General features: G+C 44.2%; 2 protein-coding genes across 4 annotated transcripts in view; one reads left to right on the forward strand and one right to left on the reverse strand.

Moving 5' to 3' along the window:
- Positions 1-1,551: 1,551 nt before the first annotated feature.
- On the forward strand, positions 1,552-10,465 carry LOC110526484. Of its 3 annotated transcripts, none has more exons than XM_036980865.1 (5): positions 1,552-1,737; positions 3,762-3,934; positions 4,032-4,101; positions 4,267-4,417; positions 7,067-10,465. In XM_036980865.1, exons 2-5 carry the CDS (start codon positions 3,781-3,783, stop codon positions 8,234-8,236), a joined length of 1,545 nt encoding a protein of 514 aa, XP_036836760.1. In that variant the 5' UTR covers positions 1,552-1,737; positions 3,762-3,780; the 3' UTR covers positions 8,237-10,465. The 3 variants fall into 3 exon arrangements, with proteins under 3 accessions (XP_036836760.1, XP_036836762.1, XP_036836761.1); XM_036980867.1 differs by having other exon boundaries at positions 7,070-10,465; XM_036980866.1 differs by having other exon boundaries at positions 3,765-3,934.
- Positions 10,466-14,948: 4,483 nt separating this feature from the next.
- gse1 (Gse1 coiled-coil protein) overlaps positions 14,949-20,339 on the reverse strand; it is a 456,459-nt gene continuing 451,068 nt past the window's right edge. The window contains exons 10-17 of the mRNA XM_036980868.1: positions 20,099-20,339; positions 19,699-19,811; positions 19,353-19,620; positions 18,196-18,309; positions 17,544-17,906; positions 16,548-16,892; positions 15,608-15,711; positions 14,949-15,221 (exon numbers count right to left, since the gene is read on the reverse strand). The exon at positions 20,099-20,339 is cut by the window's right edge and continues 388 nt beyond it. Coding sequence (XP_036836763.1) covers positions 15,081-15,221; positions 15,608-15,711; positions 16,548-16,892; positions 17,544-17,906; positions 18,196-18,309; positions 19,353-19,620; positions 19,699-19,811; positions 20,099-20,339 — 1,689 coding nt within the window. The 3' untranslated portion in view covers positions 14,949-15,080. The remainder of the gene's footprint in view (positions 15,222-15,607; positions 15,712-16,547; positions 16,893-17,543; positions 17,907-18,195; positions 18,310-19,352; positions 19,621-19,698; positions 19,812-20,098) is intronic.

Here is a 20,339-nt window from a genome sequence, read left to right on the forward strand (position 1 = left end):
GGGAAGATGGATGGAGCCAAATACAGGACCATTCTGGAAGAAAACCTGATGGAGTCTGCAAAAGACCTGAGACTGGGACGGAGATTTGTCTTCCAACAAGACAATGATCCAAAACATAAAGCAAAATCTACAATGGAATGGTTCAAAAATAAACATATCCAGGTGTTAGAATGGCCAAGTCAAAGTCCAGACCTGAATCCAATCGAGAATCTGTGGAAAGAACTGAAAACTGCTGTTCACAAATGCTCTCCATCCAACCTCACTGAGCTCGAGCTGTTTTGCAAGGAGGAATGGGAAAAAATGTCAGTCTCTCGATGTGCAAAACTGATAGAGACATACCCCAAGCGACTTACAGCTGTAATCGCAGCAAAAGGTGGCGCTACAAAGTATTAACTTAAGGGGGCTGAATAATTTTGCACGCCCAATTTTTCAGTTTTTGATTTGTTAAAAAAGTTTGAAATATCCAATAAATGTCGTTCCACTTCATGATTGTGTCCCACTTGTTGTTGATTCTACACAAAAAAATACAGTTTTATATCTTTATGTTTGAAGCCTGAAATGTGGCAAAAGGTCGCAAAGTTCAAGGGGGCCGAATACTTTCGCAAGGCACTGTACGTATGAACACAGGCTACTGTGTAATGACACATTATTGTGTGTGTGTGTGTATCATAAAGTTTAGCTTGACATGATTCATGGCCACCAACTTGCCTGTTTTCCAAAAATGAACATGAGATGTGTCGTAGCTGAATCAGAATTAGTTAGGTAATATTGATAAATAAGATGTTTTATTTTCTTTCATAATATGCTTATGTGGAAAAAGTCACTTGGGGACCAGAGAGGGGAGAGGTCAGGATTGTCTTCATATGTGAGTGAATATCTGTGAAACCATGTGAAGGGCTCCACTATGTCTGTACTCCAGTCACTCCCTCCTTTTCCCATTGGGGGGAGGAGTACGGCAGTGTCTGGAACCATTGTATGTCCCCTCTGATGTTGAAACTTATCTTTCATAGTATATGACCTAGAGGCTCACTCCTCTCAGGGACCTTGTCCAGGGGTGGGTTGTATTTGAGATGGGAGTATCTAGAATTGACATTTGATATATGCCATTGGATGAGGTAATGTTTTGGTAATAGGAAGTACCAAGAACGAGAAGTAGAACCTCGTCTTAGAGAGCAAACTGAACGATAATTTATAGCTAATGCTATCTGGCTATGGAATACTCCTCTTTCAAGTAAAAGGCCCTTTGTGAAGTTTCTAAGATCTGTGGTTCATCATTCTGAGTTGAGAAGGGTGTATCTTGGCTATAAAAGATGAAGTATTCTATTGTAAGGACTCTCAGAATTGATTTATAGACACTGAATTGATCTGAGAGTCACAGGGCTATGGTGAAGTTCATATTATTAAAATATAAAGTTTAAGTATAACTCTGACTTGTGTGTGGTTTGTAAACTCTCTTTATTTAGTAATACAGGAAATTACCATGACAGATGACTGCAGGGAAGGCTATACAGTATGCCTCTCCCTCTCAGATGCTTCCCTCCACCTATTACAAAAGGAGCAGAATATGTAGATAACTTCATTCTTCAGAGGTATAAGAGACCACATCCTATTCTGGGCTTCATAAAGAGGAACCTTCAACAGCTCACATACAGAGCTTCTGCCTCAAAGGAACACTCATTGAAGCATAAATAAAAAAGGAATATAAAGACAGGGGAGTGATCAGCAGACGAATAGTGGGTAAGACTTTTGATTGTATATTTACGTATTTGTCTAAATTGACAGGATTGACTATCAGAAACAGGGAATATAGGCCTATATGACAACTTAGCAAAGTATTTTTGTTATGTAATTCTATTGACACTAAAGGACTCAGTACAAGGATTCAGTACAAGACTCGAGTGTAAATTGCCTTTAAATTACCTTTACTGTAAATGATCAACTCAACTACCTTGCTATGCAATTTGGAAAATGCAATGTTAATAAAATGTTAGTGTTATTACAGCGGCATAAGTGTTAACAGTAATATTAACAAAACTAAATATAAGACTAAGTATCTACGGGAATATCTAAACACGGCCTTGTTGAATCGACTACAGCCAAGGTACCAGTAGGTGGAAAATAATGTTAATTTGTATTTGATGAAAATATCCCTTTAAAGTTGGTATGATGTGTATGTTTGAAACTTATTTGTATTTGAGCTCAAGCAGTAGAAAATGTTAAGTGCCGGTACTCAGCTCTGGTGAGCTCCTACACAAGTCAAGCACTGTGAATTTTGACAGTGGAACTACATTTTACATTTTGGATATACAGTGCCTCTAGAAAGTCTACAACCCCCTTGGATTTATTCAAATTTGATTGCGTTACAAAGTGGGATTAAAATGGATTTGATTGCCATTTTTTTGTCAATGAGCTACACTAAATATTCTGTAAAGACAAAGTGGAAAAAATTCAAACATTTTTTGAAGATTCATGAAAATGTTATAACTAAAATATAGTAGTTTCATAAGAGGGGCTAGATACATAAAATGCTTTTATTTCGAAATGGAAAAACAGATACAGTGCATTCAGAAAATATTCAGACCCCTTGACTTTTCCACATTTTGTTACATTTAAAAATAAATAAATAAATAAATAACGAAAATATCACATTTACATATGTACTCAGACCGTTTACTCAGTACTTTGTTAAACCGCCGCCTCAAGTCTTCTTGGGTATGACGCTACAAGCTTGGCACACCTGTATTTGGGGAGTTTCTCCCATTCTTCTCTGCAGATCCTCTCAAGTTCCGTCGGGTGTTTTCTTGGGGCTGACTCACCGCGAGGGGGAAGGGTGAAGTAATATGACCTTTATAATAAAGCATTGCATGAGGGGAGGTTATCACATATAGCCATAATGGTCCAAGAAGCATAGACATAATGGCCCGGAAGCATAGCCAGAATGGCCCGGAAGCGTAGCCATAATGGCCCGGAAGCGTAGCCAGAATGGCCCGGAAGCATAGCCAGAATGGCCCGGAAGCATAGCCAGAATGGCCCGGAAGCATAGCCAGAATGGCCCGGAAGCGTAGCCAGAATGGCCCGGAAGCGTAGCCAGAATGGCCCCGGAAGCATAGCCACAATGGTCTCGTCCGGGATGGTCCCGGATGCATAGTCATTGCTATGCTTCTGGGACCATTCAGGCTACGCACTTAAATATTAACCCCTATATAGGCTATAATGTGACAAGATATATCGGGTGTTTTCTTGCGAACATATCCGAAAAGGAAGATGGGTCTCTAATGAAAGATTCAGCATGGTGGAGGAATGTTGGTGACCTGCAACACAACACAAGTCCCACAGGGAAACTACTGGGGTAGATTGCTGAGAACATCAACAGATATGTATTTTTAGATAGGCCTAATCTCATCTCCGTCTTTAGAGGCATTAGGAAAAACCTTCATCTGAATCATTTTGTTTCACTAAGAAACAAGGAAATAGTGAATGCGTTGATCGATATCTTCATCAAATGTAGTATGCTATTCTAAGCTCTAGTATATTCTCTATCAACATTCAAGTATCAATGAAGCATGGTTGGATTTATAAAATGTCAATAGCCAGCAATGAAATGAGAATCCATTCTTGGTAACAGGACAGTGCAAAAAAATATTACTATTTACAATTATTTAGCAAATTAAGAAGAAGATTTATGAAAAGGAGATGTATTGCACATATCATTTGATTTGAAATAGATCCTTTCCTCCTCTGAGTCTTGTGCTTTTATACAGTAGGTCTGTCTGAGACATCATGGAGGGTAACAACAGACAACAGAGAGAAAGATCAGAAGAAAGATCCCCTATGACGGTTCCGGTAACCCAGCCACGCTCCTCAATGTTCTCCTGCTGTTTGGGGATGGCATCTGATGAACCTGTAGGCGTCCCAGCTAGTAATGTAACACAAGGTTAGAAGAGAATGGTTTATCACTACACATTCAATCTAACTAACTCTACCTCTTTCCCAAAATGCTCTGTCTCTGAATAGCCCGTTTCTCCCCTCAGGCTCTATTATGAAGCAGCCCACCAGACAGTCTTATGTCAACAACCCAGACACCAGCGAACGCATACTACGGTAGGGAGAAAATGACTCATGAAGGATGTTTTGGAGGAAAACATTTGGGTGATGGGGGGGACACAGTCCTCTCAAAGTACGTGTTCCTATTACTGGTAGCTATGTTATAACTTGTTATAACTTTTTTTTTTTAAAAACATGATTTATTTCCGTTTTGTTCTGCAGATTGGAGAATACTGAGCTGCAAATGTTTCCCACTGGTGCCAAGAGGTCGAACAACACCCCACAACCAGGGCAGCCAGAGCCTTCTAATAAGATGAAGAATAAAAGAGGGGACCAAGATGGAAGGAACGAGCTCAACCAGGGGTCCAGTCAGGTGAGCCAACAACAGTGTCATTGTAATAGAAAAACATCAGGGATCAAATATATGAAATACAGTGAGAGGTCAATGATCTTCAGAGTTTAAATCGGTCCTCTCCAAGGGATACTGCAAATTTCTAACAGTGACCTTTTGTAAGGTACTGGGTGTCGTGAGTGTGAAGTCGGAGGAAAACAGAGAGTTCAATATAGTGCTCTTTTAATGCACACACGGTGAACCACGGCCACCCCACTAAACACTGGGTGCTCAAAACAAAATGCCCCAGACACGGTGAACCACGGCCACCCCACTAAACACTGGGTGCTCACAACAAAATGCCCCAGACACGGTGAACTACGGCCACCCCACTAAACACTGGGTGCTCACAACAAAATGCCCCAGACACGGTGAACCACGGCCACCCCACTAAACACTGGGTGCTCACAACAAAATGCCCCAGACACGGTGAACCACGGCCACCCCACTAAACACTGGGTGCTCACAACAAAATGCCCCAGACACGGTGAACCACGGCCACCCCACTAAACACTGGGTGCTCACAACAAAATGCCCCAGACACGGTGAACCACGGCCACCCCACTAAACACTGGGTGCTCACAACAAAATGCCCCAGACACGGTGAACCACGGCCACCCCACTAAACACTGGGTGCTCACAACAAAATGCCCCAGACACGGTGAACCACGGCCACCCCACTAAACACTGGGTGCTCACAACAAAATGCCCCAGACACGGTGAACCACGGCCACCCCACTAAACACTGGGTGCTCACAACAAAATGCCCCAGACACGGTGAACTACGGCCACCCCACTAAACACTGGGTGCTCACAACAAAATGCCCCAGACACGGTGAACCACGGCCACCCCACTAAACACTGGGTGCTCACAACAAAATGCCCCAGACACGGGGAACCACGGCCACCCCACTAAACACTGGGTGCTCACAACAAAATGCCCCAGACACGGTGAACCACGGCCACCCCACTAAACACTGGGTGCTCACAACAAAATGCCCCAGACACGGTGAACTACGGCCACCCCACTAAACACTGGGTGCTCACAACAAAATGCCCCAGACACGGTGAACCACGGCCACCCCACTAAACACTGGGTGCTCACAACAAAATGCCCCAGACACGGGGAACCACGGCCACCCCACTAAACACTGGGTGCTCACAACAAAATGCCCCAGACACGGTGAACCACGGCCACCCCACTAAACACTGGGTGCTCACAACAAAATGCCCCAGACACGGTGAACTACGGCCACCCCACTAAACACTGGGTGCTCACAACAAAATGCCCCAGACACGGTGAACCACGGCCACCCCACTAAACACTGGGTGCTCACAACAAAATGCCCCAGACACGGGGAACCACGGCCACCCCACTAAACACTGGGTGCTCACAACAAAATGCCCCAGACACGGTGAACCACGGCCACCCCACTAAACACTGGGTGCTCACAACAAAATGCCCCAGACACGGTGAACTACGGCCACCCCACTAAACACTGGGTGCTCACAACAAAATGCCCCAGACACGGTGAACCACGGCCACCCCACTAAACACTGGGTGCTCAAAACAAAATGCCCCAGACACGGTGAACCACGGCCACCCCACTAAACACTGGGTGCTCACAACAAAATGCCCCAGACACGGTGAACCACGGCCACCCCACTAAACACTGGGTGCTCACAACAAAATGCCCCAGACACGGTGAACTACGGCCACCCCACTAAACACTGGGTGCTCACAACAAAATGCCCCAGACACGGTGAACCACGGCCACCCCACTAAACACTGGGTGCTCACAACAAAATGCCCCAGACACGGGGAACCACGGCCACCCCACTAAACACTGGGTGCTCACAACAAAATGCCCCAGACACGGTGAACCACGGCCACCCCACTAAACACTGGGTGCTCACAACAAAATGCCCCAGACACGGTGAACTACGGCCACCCCACTAAACACTGGGTGCTCACAACAAAATGCCCCAGACACGGTGAACCACGGCCACCCCACTAAACACTGGGTGCTCACAACAAAATGCCCCAGACACGGGGAACCACGGCCACCCCACTAAACACTGGGTGCTCACAACAAAATGCCCCAGACACGGTGAACCACGGCCACCCCACTAAACACTGGGTGCTCACAACAAAATGCCCCAGACACGGTGAACTACGGCCACCCCACTAAACACTGGGTGCTCACAACAAAATGCCCCAGACACGGTGAACCACGGCCACCCCACTAAACACTGGGTGCTCACAACAAAATGCCCCAGACACGGGGAACGAAACAGTCCAGCACTATATACGAACATAAACCAACACGTTCGTCTGTAACAAACACCAGGGTTACAATAATCAATCCCGCACAAAGAAACGGGCGGGCCAGCTGACTAATAAAGCCCAACTAATTACAACAAACTCAAAACAGGTGTAATCAATAAACACATAAGGAGGGGGAGGAAAGAATCAGTGGCAGCTAGTAGACCGGCGACGACGAGCGCCGAGCGCCACCCGAACGGGAAGGGGAGCCACCTTCGGTCAGAGTCGTGACACCTTTAACCAAAAGTATTATCATTTTTTAACCTTACATGGTTTGTTTTTGTTGTTTCTCCTGACAAACCCAGAAGCAGAACCAGGATCAAAAGATCAAGTTTCTGATCAATGTGCCCATGTGGGTCCCACTACCTGACAACAACCGACCACTGGACCAAATCCAGTCACAGGTTCAAAGGTTACTGAAGTTGATGGAGGATACAGGATTTAAGGAGGAAGATGAGGAGCACCTGAAAGATGTGGCCATCATCATTGGCCTCAATGGCAAAGATTCTCCTGAGCTCCGGGGACACCTGACAATGCTGATGAACATGAAGGAGAATACGGTATTGAAGTTTAAAAAGATTTCATTTACCTGGGGACCCAATGGTGACATTAAATATGTAGACAGTAGAAATAAAATAAAAGGTATACCATATACGGATATCAGAGAATATCTAAAAGATCATGAAGAAACTAAACAGCTTGTTAGAGAGTTGAGAGGAGAGGATCCTGACGCTCTGATCTATTTCAGTTTTATTGACGCTGATACTGTAAGCTTTAACCAAGTGTACAGCTCTTATTTAGAGATAGTCAGAAAGCACTCTAACACTCACTCTGGCATCCCCCCAACGGTGATGTCAACAGGCTATGAGTTTCCGGACGGGGCTTTTAAGAGGTCAAGCCAGGTTGACAGAGCGATTCGAGTTGAGACAGCAAAACACTTTCCTCTAGGCACATACTATCCAGAGCCCAACTTCTGTGTATTACTCCTAAACAGGGAGGACACACTAACAGAGAGCTTTCTTGGAAAAGACAAAACAATGGAGTCGCCAAAAATTATCAAAAAAGTTAAGGAGCGTGAACAATTCACAGCAGTCTTTACTGCTGAAAATCCCATAATTACCTCCGTTCCAGCAAGGTGTAAAATAAATAAGGATGGCCTGACAACTGCTCAATCACATTTTAATCCTAGAGTTTGGGCAACAAGTGCATACATCCATGGTGAGATAAAGAGTGAACTAAAGGGCCAGGGAAGTTTTGGTAAAACAAGACAATTATTGATGGAACTGTTGACTTGTCCAGATGAGAAATTTGAGGACAAGTGTAAAAAACTTCCTGTGGTAAATAATTATGCATCTCTGAGCCTGTGTAAGGCAGCTGGTGAGGTCCGAGAATACAGAAAGAAAGTGAGGGGGTATGAGAACCAACAGGATAAGAGGAGTCCGGCAGAGAGCAGAGCAAAACAACCAGAGATGTAACGCATACCAATTCATGGCACTTCTAAAGCCTAGACTTATGTTGACATAAAAATCTGTAGCCTTACTTTTGTTACGACTTTTATTTTGCCAAAATGTATTGAGACACTGTTTGTAGCCTGGGGACTTTTATTTTGAAAGCGATAATATTCCCAGAGGCACCTTTGAGAGAGTGTGGAGAAAAAGACAGAGTGGATGTTGATGACTGCGTGGCTGTATGTCTTGGTCCAGAGAAATTCAACTACACGTAACAGTTTTCCATTGTAGCCCGTGTGTTATTTTTATTGCCAATCCACAAGTCCTCTGTTGGAGGTAGTGTTTAATACCTACAAGTAGAAATAAGAGTTATTCCACAAGTCCTCTGTTGGAGGTAATGTTTAATACCTACAAGTAGAAATAAGAGTTATACAAATCTATCCAATCCAGAATAAGAATGTCATTTCCAAACAAGACAAACTCAAATGTTGCTAAATGACCTGGATGAATCTCTAGTCGTACACAACTATGGGTGTAACCATTTGTGCCAGAATACTCACCAGACATTAGCTTTAATGGTGTAGAGGTGAGGAGTGAAATACAGTATAAAACAATTAGGAATTGACGGGTATAATAAGTTATTCATGAAACAAAGGTTAAATCACTTACAGTTACAATAAGTGCCATGGAAGTTTAATGACCACAGTCAGGACATCTGTTTAATGTCCCATCTGAAAGGCTGCACCTAACGCAGGGCAATGTCCCTGTCACTGCCCCTGGGCATTGGGAACTCCTTAGACCAGAGGGAAGAGTGCCCCCTACTGGCCCTCCAACACCACTTCCAGCCTACTGTATACATATTTGTTGTGTCCTATATAATTGCTCCATTCAACACATAGCACTAAAGAGCTGAGCTACAGTGTGATTGAAATGTACATTTGTAATTGAGTCAATATATGCAGCCTTTACCGTGAACGCAGTCTCCACAAACATGGGAACATGGCTGTTAAGTTGAAATGGCTGTTTTCCATTTGAACATGCATGTAGGGTAGATAGGGTTTGATGGAGGAGTAGAGAAACTTGTCTGACTGTGACTGCATGACTGCTCTTCAGGCTGTGATGAGATTCATATGTACTTTATCACTGAATACTTTGTTGTGAACCTTTTCATTTGAATCATAATATTAATAAAGAGTTGTTGATATAATACAGTGATATATAGCATGAATGGAAAACACCTTTTCGTTTGAACTAATCATAATGCCAGGCCAGAACTAACCATTTTATAAAACTATAGAAAGATATGCTGTGTTATGGTTAAGTACTGTAACAATATGTACCTACACTGTCATTTTATAACCATCACATGTATGTTCTATCATTATAACCATCACATGTATGTTCTATCATTATAACCATCACATGTATGTTCTATCATTATAACCATCACATGTATGTTCTATCTATCATTATAACCATCACATGTATGTTCTATCTATCATTATAACCATCACATGTATGTTCTATCATTATGACCTATCATTATAACCATCACATGTATGTTCTATCATTATAACCATCACATGTATGTTCTATCATTATAACCATCACATGTATGTTCTAACTATCATTATAACCATCACATGTATGTTCTATCTATCATTATAACCATCACATGTATGTTCTATCTATCATTATAACCATCACATGTATGTTCTATCATTATAACCATCACATGTATGTTCTATCATTATAACCATCACATACATGTATGTTCTATCATTATAACCATCACATGTATGTTCTAACTATCATTATAACCATCACATGTATGTTCTATCTATCATTATAACCATCACATGTATGTTATATCATTATGACCTATCATTATAACCATCACATGTATGTTCTATCATTATAACCATCACATGTATGTTCTATCATTATAACCATCACATGTATGTTCTAACTATCATTATAACCATCACATGTATGTTCTATCTATCATTATAACCATCACATGTATGTTATATCATTATGACCTATCATTATAACCATCACATGTATGTTCTATCATTATAACCATCACATGTATGTTCTATCATTATAACCATCACATGTATGTTCTATCATTATAACCATCACATGCATGTTCTAACTATCATTATAACCATCACATGTACAGTGCCTTGCGAAAGTATTCGGCCCCCTTGAACTTTGCGACCTTTTGCCACATTTCAGGCTTCAAACATAAAGATATAAAACTGTATTTTTTTGTGAAGAATCAACAACAAGTGGGACACAATCATGAAGTGGAACGACATTTATTGGATATTTCAAACTTTTTTAACAAATCAAAAACGGAAAAATTGGGCGTGCAAAATTATTCAGCCCCTTTACTTTCAGTGCAGCAAACTCTCTCCAGAAGTTCAGTGAGGATCTCTGAATGATCCAATGTTGACCTAAATGACTAATGATGATAAATGCAATCCACCTGTGTGTAATCAAGTCTCCGTATAAATGCACCTGCACTGTGATAGTCTCAGAGGTCCGTTAAAAGCGCAGAGAGCATCATGAAGAACAAGGAACACAACAGGCAGGTCCGAGATACTGTTGTGAAGAAGTTTAAAGCCGGATTTGGATACAGAAAGATTTCCCAAGCTTTAAACATCCCAAGGAGCACTGTGCAAGCGATAATATTGAAATGGAAGGAGTATCAGACCACTGCAAATCTACCAAGACCTGGCCGTCCCTCTAAACTTTCAGCTCATACAAGAAGAAGACTGATCAGAGATGCAGCCAAGAGGCCCATGATCACTCTGGATGAACTGCAGAGATCTACAGCTGAGGTGGGAGACTCTGTCCATAGGACAACAATCAGTCGTATATTGCACAAATCTGGCCTTTGTGGAAGAGTGACAAGAAGAAAGCCATTTCTTAAAGATATCCATAAAAAGTGTTGTTTAAAGTTTGCCACAAGCCACCTGGGAGACACACCAAACATGTGGAAGAAGGTGCTCTGGTCAGATGAAACCAAAATTGAACTTTTTGGCAACAATGCAAAACGTTATGTTTGGCGTAAAAGCAACACAGCTCATCACCCTGAACACACCATCCCCACTGTCAAACATGGTGGTGGCAGCATCATGGTTTGGGCCTGCTTTTCTTCAGCAGGGACAGGGAAGATGGTTAAAATTGATGGGAAGATGGATGGAGCCAAATACAGGACCATTCTGGAAGAAAACCTGATGGAGTCTGCAAAAGACCTGAGACTGGGACGGAGATTTGTCTTCCAACAAGACAATGATCCAAAACATAAAGCAAAATCTACAATGGAATGGTTCAAAAATAAACATATCCAGGTGTTAGAATGGCCAAGTCAAAGTCCAGACCTAAATCCAATCGAGAATCTGTGGAAAGAACTGAAAACTGCTGTTCACAAATGCTCTCCATCCAACCTCACTGAGCTCGAGCTGTTTTGCAAGGAGGAATGGGAAAAAATTTCAGTATCTCAATGTGCAAAACTGATAGAGACATACCCCAAGCGACTTACAGCTGTAATCGCAGCAAAAGGTGGCGCTACAAAGTATTAACTTAAGGGGGCTGAATAATTTTGCACGCCCAATTTTTCAGTTTTTGATTTGTTAAAAAAGTTTGAAATATCCAATAAATGTCGTTCCACTTCATGATTGTGTCCCACTTGTTGACGATTTTTCACAAAAAAATACAGTTTTATATCTTTATGTTTGAAGCCTGAAATGTGGCAAAAGGTCGCAAAGTTCAAGGGGGCCGAATACTTTCGCAAGGCACTGTATGTTATATCATTATAACCATCACATGTATGTTCTAACTATCATTATAACCATCACATATTATGATCAGTAATCACATAATTAAGTTTTGACATTTGATTTGATGATTTCACTATATGTGTCTGTCAGTTTTTGCATGCCTCATAATAAACAGATGGTAAATCCAATGTAGTAGAAACACTTAATTGATAACCCCCATCTCTTATCAGATGCACTCTCACTGTTAAACAAACATCAATGTTCGAATTTGACTCAGACACTGAAAATAGATGGTGAACCTGCAGGAAGTACAAGTACATTCAAGTAAGTTCAAGTACATTTTTCAAATATTTTATTTTATTTTTTGTCTGAAATTACAGCAATATATTCATAAATACCTAATTACTACATTCAACAAATAATATATTACATTACAATTAATTCAAACAAGTACATTTTAAAATCAGAGTTTCACAGCATCTAGAGTCTAGACATCCTCCATAGAGTCAGGGGGCTATTGCGTGTGCATGGTAGAGTAAGGAGGCTCTGGGGAAAGGCCTAGGGTCCTCCCGCTAACTCATTGGCTGCTTAACTCAGTGGTAGCGCTTGCTGTCTGATTGACAGGTGGTGCTCCTATTGTAGCTCTGCTCTGGTCTGTAAACATGCTTCCGCCTCCCTAACTGGGTGTTCCTCTGAAAGCTCACCAGGAGTGGAACAAAGAGGGATGTAGGGACCAGACCTGCAGCCACCCTCCCCTCCCGGTCATCTCACATCCACAGCATCAGACTGGAGTTCAAACAGAACCCCTTTAGGACTACATACTCAAAGCCTTGTCAAGTCTGACTGAGCACTACAATACCCACGCTGCATTGCGATCTATGCTGCCGGAGGTCCTCTTGTAAGGCTAAACGTTTTATTTTACAAAACTACCGGCCAGACACTCCCACAGAAGGAAGGTAGGGGAATAGAGAGACTGGGGAACAGGGGTACTGAGGCACAGGAGACAGCTATGGCCAGCAGCAAGGTGGACTGATGTAGGCATGAAAACACACACTATAGATGCACAGTGCAGAGCAGGACAATGATTCATATACTTGGCAAAAGAGAACCTTTCATTGACTTTGGATTTGAGGGCCCTCAAGTGGAGAAAAAAATCGTCCATTATCCAATTGTTGGCAAGGGCTTTGAAATTTATAATAAGTGGGATCAATGTAGTAATATAACAAGTTTTGAAGTGGGTTGGCCATTTAAATTCAGGGAGTTAGCTTAATTACTCTATTTTGAGGTTTAAAAAAGCCTCATGATATTTTGTGAGAGGGAGGGCTACTTTTTGGCACTGTTTCCTTTTATGGCAAACACAAAGGAGAAGAATCTCACAAGATCTCCCTCGGTGCATTGTCACATGGTACTGTCTGCATTGTTTCCTCTCTCTGGGTTTAGTGATGATATGAATGTCTCATTATAATGGGTGTTGTGTCCCTTGTTCTTAATGATAAGGCCCAGAGAGATGGGTCTAGTTATCAGACAACAGTTCTACTAAGGGCTCATCCCTTGACTAGGGCTGAATAGGAATATATATATATATATATATATATATATATATATATATATATATATATATATATATATATATATATATATATAAATAAAAGAGAGAGAGAGAGAGAGAGAGAGAGAGAGAGAGAGAGAGAAATAAAGGATGACATTGTAACTGTAGCTGTCACTCACTCTTTCTCATGGTTAACTACTCACACAGGGAGAGTGGTAAAACACGCTGTTCCTGACAGGAGGGGTTCTGTGTGGGGCTGGTGTTCTGACGGAGTGCATGGATCTGGGAGGCCTGTGGGGCTTGGAGTCAGTGAGCCTTACGGGGCCTGGAGGCCAGGGGAGGGAGGGCTGTGGCTGGAGCTCAGGCTGCTGCTACGGCAGCACACATGGCTGGGTCAAAGGGGAAGAGGAGAAGAGGAGCATGTTCTCTCTCTCCTTTTCTCCTTCAATCTACACCTCTGAACAGGGCAGTCCTGACCAGCAGCAGAACAAACACTAAAAGCAAAGCTTTCTGTTTCACCCAAAAAAGCGTGAATATATAAAAAAAATGGCAGGCTTATTTTCTTCTTCTTAAAGAACAATGATTAAAGTAATAAAAACATACAAAATTATTTTTCGTCATAATAGTATTTACAATACAAGGCTGAAGCACCTTTTAAATTCTTTATCTCATCTCGAAATAAAACATTTCCTTTATTCATGCCAAAATGTGCATTTTGTAAGTTCTTCCCTAATTTGAACAGTTCTTTGTCGTAACACAGTACCACCAGGTAGTTCTTCAGGTCTTTCTCTTTAAGTGCATTTCAAGTTTGAAAGCTGGCCTGACCTGCCACCAGGAGAGATGCTGGGAGGTTCAGTCCTGTCCGATTGGCCAGAGGTAGGGGCATTGGATTGGTGGTAGATGGCGCTCTGTCACGTGACCACACCCATTCCAGGGCAGGATTGTCCGTGTGGGCGTGGCTGTGAGGGGAGCCTAGGATGGGTCTGGGACAGCAATGTAAGAGAGTAACTGGTGCCTGCTGAAGAGAATGGTGTGAGTGTGTGCCTCTTTGTATGTTTGTGTGTGTGTTGACCATACCGTCCTAGAGCTTTGCCCCATATGTGACGTGCCCGTTGCACCCTCTGACCCCAGGGTCAGCACAGACCACTGGCTGGTGGCACCGTCCCTGGCAGGCTAGCAGCAGCCCCAGTCAGTGCTTCACTGCTTGGCCCTGCTGCCCCATCCATCTATCAATGAATCCTTTATCCCTCTCTCCTGTGGAGCTGTCCATCCCTCTCTCCTGTGGAGCTGTCCATCCCTCTCTCCTGTGGAGCTGTCCATCCCTCTCTCCTGTGGAGCTGTCCATCCCTCTCTCCTGTGGAGCTGTCCATCCCTCTCTCCTGTGGAGCTGTCCATCCCTCTCTCCTGTGGAGCTGTCCATCCCTCTCTCCTGTGGAGCTGTCCATCCGGGTCCAGATCCAGGCTAGGTCATAAAAATAAACTCTGTTTGGGCGGGGAGGGAGGGGGCCAGGCCTGGGGGTCAGTGGAGCTGTCACCTGGGGGGGTAACCCTTGTAGTGCCCTCCCCTGGCCCAGTGGGGCTGCGGCAGCGTCAGACACTTCCTGAAGTGCTCCAACTCGGCCTGTAACTTCTCCCTCTCCACCGCCAGCTTCTGTCTCTGAGACATCAACTCCTATAAAGAGAGAAGAAGGGAGAGAGAGAGAGAGAGAGAGAGAGAGAGCGAGAGAGAGAGAGAGAAAGGGAGAGGGAGGAGGAGTAGAGTCAATAAAACCACATTAACAAAATGTAACAACTGCATAAAGAGAAAGTAACAAAAACGCACACACACACACACACACACACACACACACACACACACACACACACACACACACACACACACACACACACACACACACACACACACACACACTTACTTAGAATTCTGTGGCATTATTTAATATTATTGTACAGTATGAAGACTACAATTGAACCTAGCTGATTAAAATAGAAAGAATCTTTTCTCCAAACGATTTAAAGGAAGCTCAGTGATGATAGATGTAGCAGACAGGGTCTTACCCCCATGCTGTGGGAGAGCTGTTCTGCTGTCAGGCTCAGGTTGTAGTGCTGGTTCTCCAGTCTCCGACACTGGCTCTGCAGCACCTGGCGCTCCACACCTTGCTCTGGAAGAGGGAGGGAGGACAGGGGAAGGCAGGGGAAGAGAAGGAGGGGAGTGGAGAAAGAGGAGGAGAGGATGGAGGCAGAGGAGGAGAGGGAGAGAGGAAGGAGAAGATAATAACAATGAGCCTGAGGGATGTGACCTGGGATCTCATTAGCATCCACGCTAACACTCCCTGCCTGTCTGTCTCCCCATGTACCAATAACCAGAGAACAGCACACAGCTAGAGCTACAACAGACCATACTGCCACAGGCAAGCAGCATACAGCACACAACTCACTACACAACTCATTACAGATAGTGTGTATGTTTGACTGTTTACATCCTATTTGTTGGACCAACAGAGAATAGTAGAAAAGGATAAACACTACCCTCTAGTGTTGGGAATACGCTACAACTACTCTTAACCAAAGTCATAAATGTTCATTGGTCTCCAGATTTCAACCATACATGAATCATTCCAAAACCAAGAACAATAGACATTAAGGGTCCAATGCAGCCATTATAATCTCAATATCAAATCATTTCTGGGTAACAATTAAGTACCTTATTGTGATTGTTTTCAATTAAAATGGTCAACAACAAAAAATATTAGTGCTCTATATAATATTAGTGCTCTAAGTGGGAAGGGGAAAACTGAAAACTATATTTTATTGGCAGAGAGGTTTGGAACTCTCTTTCTTATTGGTCTATTAACTAAATCAAAACTTCACCCCACTAAAACAGCCCCCCAAAAATAATAATAACAATAATATCTTTAATTTTTTTAAATTACAGGCTGAAATGACGTTTTGACTGCACTGGGCCTTTAAATAAACAGACAAGTGACTGACTGCTTACCTTCAATGTATTCCTGATAGGCTTCAAAGATCGCTTCAATCCCCTGCCACCTGGGTACTGGGGCCTCCTCTTCCTCCTCTTCCTCCTCTTCTTCTGAGTCCTCTGGTGCAGACTGCTCCTCCCTCACTCCTGGGGGCTCTCGGTGGGGGTGCGGGGGACAGTGCTGCCCATTGGGCTGGGGGTGCGGGTGTGACTGCGGGTGTTGGATGGAGTGTGCGTGCGGGTGTGTGTGAGGGTGTGTGTGTGGCGGGGGCGGCCGGCTGGGGGCGCTCTGCAGCTCTGGAATGTTGTAGTGCACTGAGGAGTCCTGGAGGTGAGAGGGCGCTGAGATCACTGTGGCTCCACCTAGAGAGAGAGAGAGGGAGAATAGAGAGAGAGGGATATTTTTTTTTTAATTAAACAAAAAAATTGTCAAAGACCCCAGCCACCCCAGTCATAGACTGTTCTCTCTGCTACCGCATGGCAAGCGGTATCGGCGTGCCAAGTCTAGGACAAAAAGGCTTCTCAACAGTTTTTAACCCAACCCATAAGACTGCTGAACAGTTAGACAAATGGCTATTTGCATTTACCCCTCCTTTTTTTATGCTGCTGCTACTCACTGTATATTGTTTATTATCTATGCCTAGTCACTTTACCCCTACCTACATGTACATACAGTATTACCTCAATTACCTCGACTAACCTGTACATTCACTCAGTAGCGATAACCCCTGTATATACCCTCATTATTGATACTTCATTGCGTTACTTTCTTTTTACTTTAGTTTATTTAGTAAATATTTTCTTAACTCTTATTTTTCTTAAAACTGCATTTTTGGGGCTTGAGGGCTTTTGGGGCTTGAGGGCTTGAAAGTAAGAATGTCACGATAAGGTTGTATTCTGTGCATGTGACAAATGCAATTCGATTTGATCTGTAGATTCACAGTACAAGCTGATCCTAGATCTGTGCCTGAGGATAACTTCTACCTGGAGTATGAAGGAGAGCTGCTGTGGTACCTTTGTGCTTCTGCAGGGCCTTCTGTGTGGACTGGAGGACGGACTCGTGGAACTGCTGGGAAAACTCTTCAGCAGTAAAGCTCTCCCAGGGCTTGGTCCGGCCGTTCAGGCTGGGGGGAGCATCTTTAGGCTGCACGGGGGGGCGCAGGCTATTCAGCAGGCTGGATGACGAGCTCCTCTTGGAGGGGGGGCCCTCAGGGAGCCCACGGGTCTTTTCCGAGTAGGGGAGCGGAGGAGGGGGGTCCTTTGGTCTCAGTGCGTCAGAGGAGGAGGGGGGTTTAGGCTGCCCCAGGAGTCCGCCGAGGGAGGAGGGACTGACACCGAATGGCTCATCTGATTCGCTGGAAAGCGCTGAGGCAGGATCTGTCGGGAAAGGTGTATGTTACTGTCAATGAACTGAGATGCATTGAGACACATTCCCACCCAGATTCATATAAATATACTGTATCAAGACATCAGCAGGCAATCAGTCATTTGAACCCCAACCCATAACATTACTGCTGTAACATTACTACAGAGATGTCTCTCACACACCTGTCTGCTAGATTAACCACAAACAGCAGGGAAGGAATGAGGAAGGGTGTGTGTTTGTGTGTGTGTGTGTGTGTGTGTGTGTTTGTGTTTGTGCATGCGCGCACGCGCGTGCGCTTACCTGAGTTCTGTGCTGGGGGGGTCTTACATAGGGGGTGACGGGCATGTCTGATGGTATCCAAGGTTACGCTCTTCTGTTTAATAGCCTGAAGCAACTCTACCACTGTCTCATTATCTGGCAGAGAGAGAGAGAGATAGAGGGAGAGAGAGAGAGTGAGAGAGTGAGAGAGTGAGAGAGTGAGAGAGTGAGAGAGAGAGAGAGAGAGAGAGAGGGAGAGGGAGAGAGAGAGAGAGAAGGAGAGAAAGAGGGAGAGAGGGAAAGAGATAGAGAGAGAGAGAGAGAGAAAGACAGAGAGAGAAGGGAGAGAGAGAAAGACAGAGAGAGAGAGAGAAAGACAGAGAGAGAGAGAGAGAGAAAGACAGAGAGACAGAGAGAGAGAGAGAGAGAGAGAGAGAGAGAGAGAGAGAGAGAGAGAGACAGAGACAGAGACAGAGAGAGAGAGAGAGAGAGAAAGAGAGAGGGAGAAAGAGAGCATTAACATCTCACCCCCATCTCTTTAATCCTTGCACCTCTGCTGTGAGAGTGTGTGTGTGTGTGTGTGTGTGTGTGTGTGTGAGGCTGCACGCTGCCATCTGCAGGCAGCATGTGGTAAATCCACAGGATTAGCGTGGGCTCACCATAAACCTGCCGCTGCCACTCCCCGCCTCGCCACAGCAGTGTGTGTGTGTATATGTGAGTTTGTATCTGTTTCTCCTCACATAAAGTCCAGCTGTCACACTGAAGAGGGAGGCAGAGTAATGTGTAATGCATGCTAGCAGCAGTGTGTTTAATATATAACGTATAATTAAGCAATCAGGCACAAGGGTTGTGGTATATGGCCAATATACCAAGGCTAAGAGCTGTTCTTAGGCACAACACATCTAAACTGGTTACCAACGTAATTAGAACAGTCAAAACAAATGGTCTTACCCATGGTATACGGTTTGATATACAACGGCTTTCAGCCAATCAAGAATCAGGGCTCGAACCACCCAGTTTATAATGTAGAATACACATAGTGAAATGTCAGGTGTCTGTCACACTGTGTACATGTCTCCAGAGCACAGTGGACATGATAACCATGTTCATGACAGCTTTAGGGGGTTAGTTGCTGTGTGCAGTGAGGTTGGATGGTGAGTAGGGGTTATGGTGTAGTGTTTAGGATGTAGGGTACATACCTCTCCTCTGCTGTACAGAAACATGGGACAGGCTGAACATGGTGAGGAAGCGTTTCTTGTCTTCCAGTTCGGGGGCTCTGTCCATCTCCTCTGGGGTGAAGTGGGTGCTGAGGGGGGCCGGGGGAGGAGGGGTGCGTTTGGACAGAACAGCCGGGGGCGAGGGGCTCCGCTCCCTCAGCATCCTCCTCCTCTTCCTCCTCTTCTGCTGCACCAGGTGGTCACGTCGTGACACCGTGGTCAGACCAAAAACACACAGGAAGTCCACTTTCTACATGGGGAGAGGAACGCATTATAAAGCCAGGGGATAACAGTGTGTATAGAGTGTGTGTGCAGGATAAAACCGTACCTCTGTGGAGTCGTCCAGTTTGAGAGGGGGCTGCCCTGCTACCCTCCTGAGGTGGGCCCTGACCTCCTCCTCATCACTCTCATCATACGAGTCATCCAGCTCATAGTAGTAACCTGGAATGACCAGAGACAGTTAGTACTGACTTACATACAACTTACAACTTCAGTACATACTACCACTACACAACCACAACCTACAACTTCAGTACATACTACCACTACACAACCACAACCTACAACTTCAGTACATACTACCACTACACAAACCGAATCTTAACACTTTTTTAGCCTGGAATGCATTTTCAACATAACACAAAAACTAAACATCGAAACAAAATCAACTAAACTCTAAAAACACAAGCCTGAAACAATGGGTTTAGCAGCAGTAGGGTATATCTCACCTTTTTCCCTGGCCTCTCTCCTCCTCCTCTCCTCCAGGTCCAGTTTACTGACAGGCCTACGGTGCTGCTGCAGAAACTCATCATACATTAGGCCAGACTCGGGCCCCATTCCCTGGCCCAGACTGTGTCCCTGGGCCTGGCTTTGTCTCCCCATTCCTGGGGGCCCCTGGAGGCTCTTCAGGGCCCCGCTGCTCTTCATCCCTCCCCCCAGCTCTCCGTACTGGCTGGGCAGGGACAGCGA

The sequence above is a fragment of the Oncorhynchus mykiss genome, chromosome 6, assembly GCF_013265735.2.
Source record: "Oncorhynchus mykiss isolate Arlee chromosome 6, USDA_OmykA_1.1, whole genome shotgun sequence".
Taxonomy (NCBI): domain Eukaryota; kingdom Metazoa; phylum Chordata; class Actinopteri; order Salmoniformes; family Salmonidae; genus Oncorhynchus; species Oncorhynchus mykiss.

What these genes read in the sequence shown, in the direction of transcription:
- LOC110526484 (XM_036980865.1), top strand. Translation starts at nt 3,781, where the DNA reads ATGGAGGGTAACAACAGACAACAGAGAGAAAGATCAGAAGAAAGATCC. An exon ending in AGCTAGTAATGTAACACAAG is followed by an intron (nt 3,935 to 4,031) that starts GTTAGAAGAGAA and finishes TTCTCCCCTCAG; the next exon opens with GCTCTATTATGAAGCAGCCC. An exon ending in ACCAGCGAACGCATACTACG is followed by an intron (nt 4,102 to 4,266) that starts GTAGGGAGAAAA and finishes TTTGTTCTGCAG; the next exon opens with ATTGGAGAATACTGAGCTGC.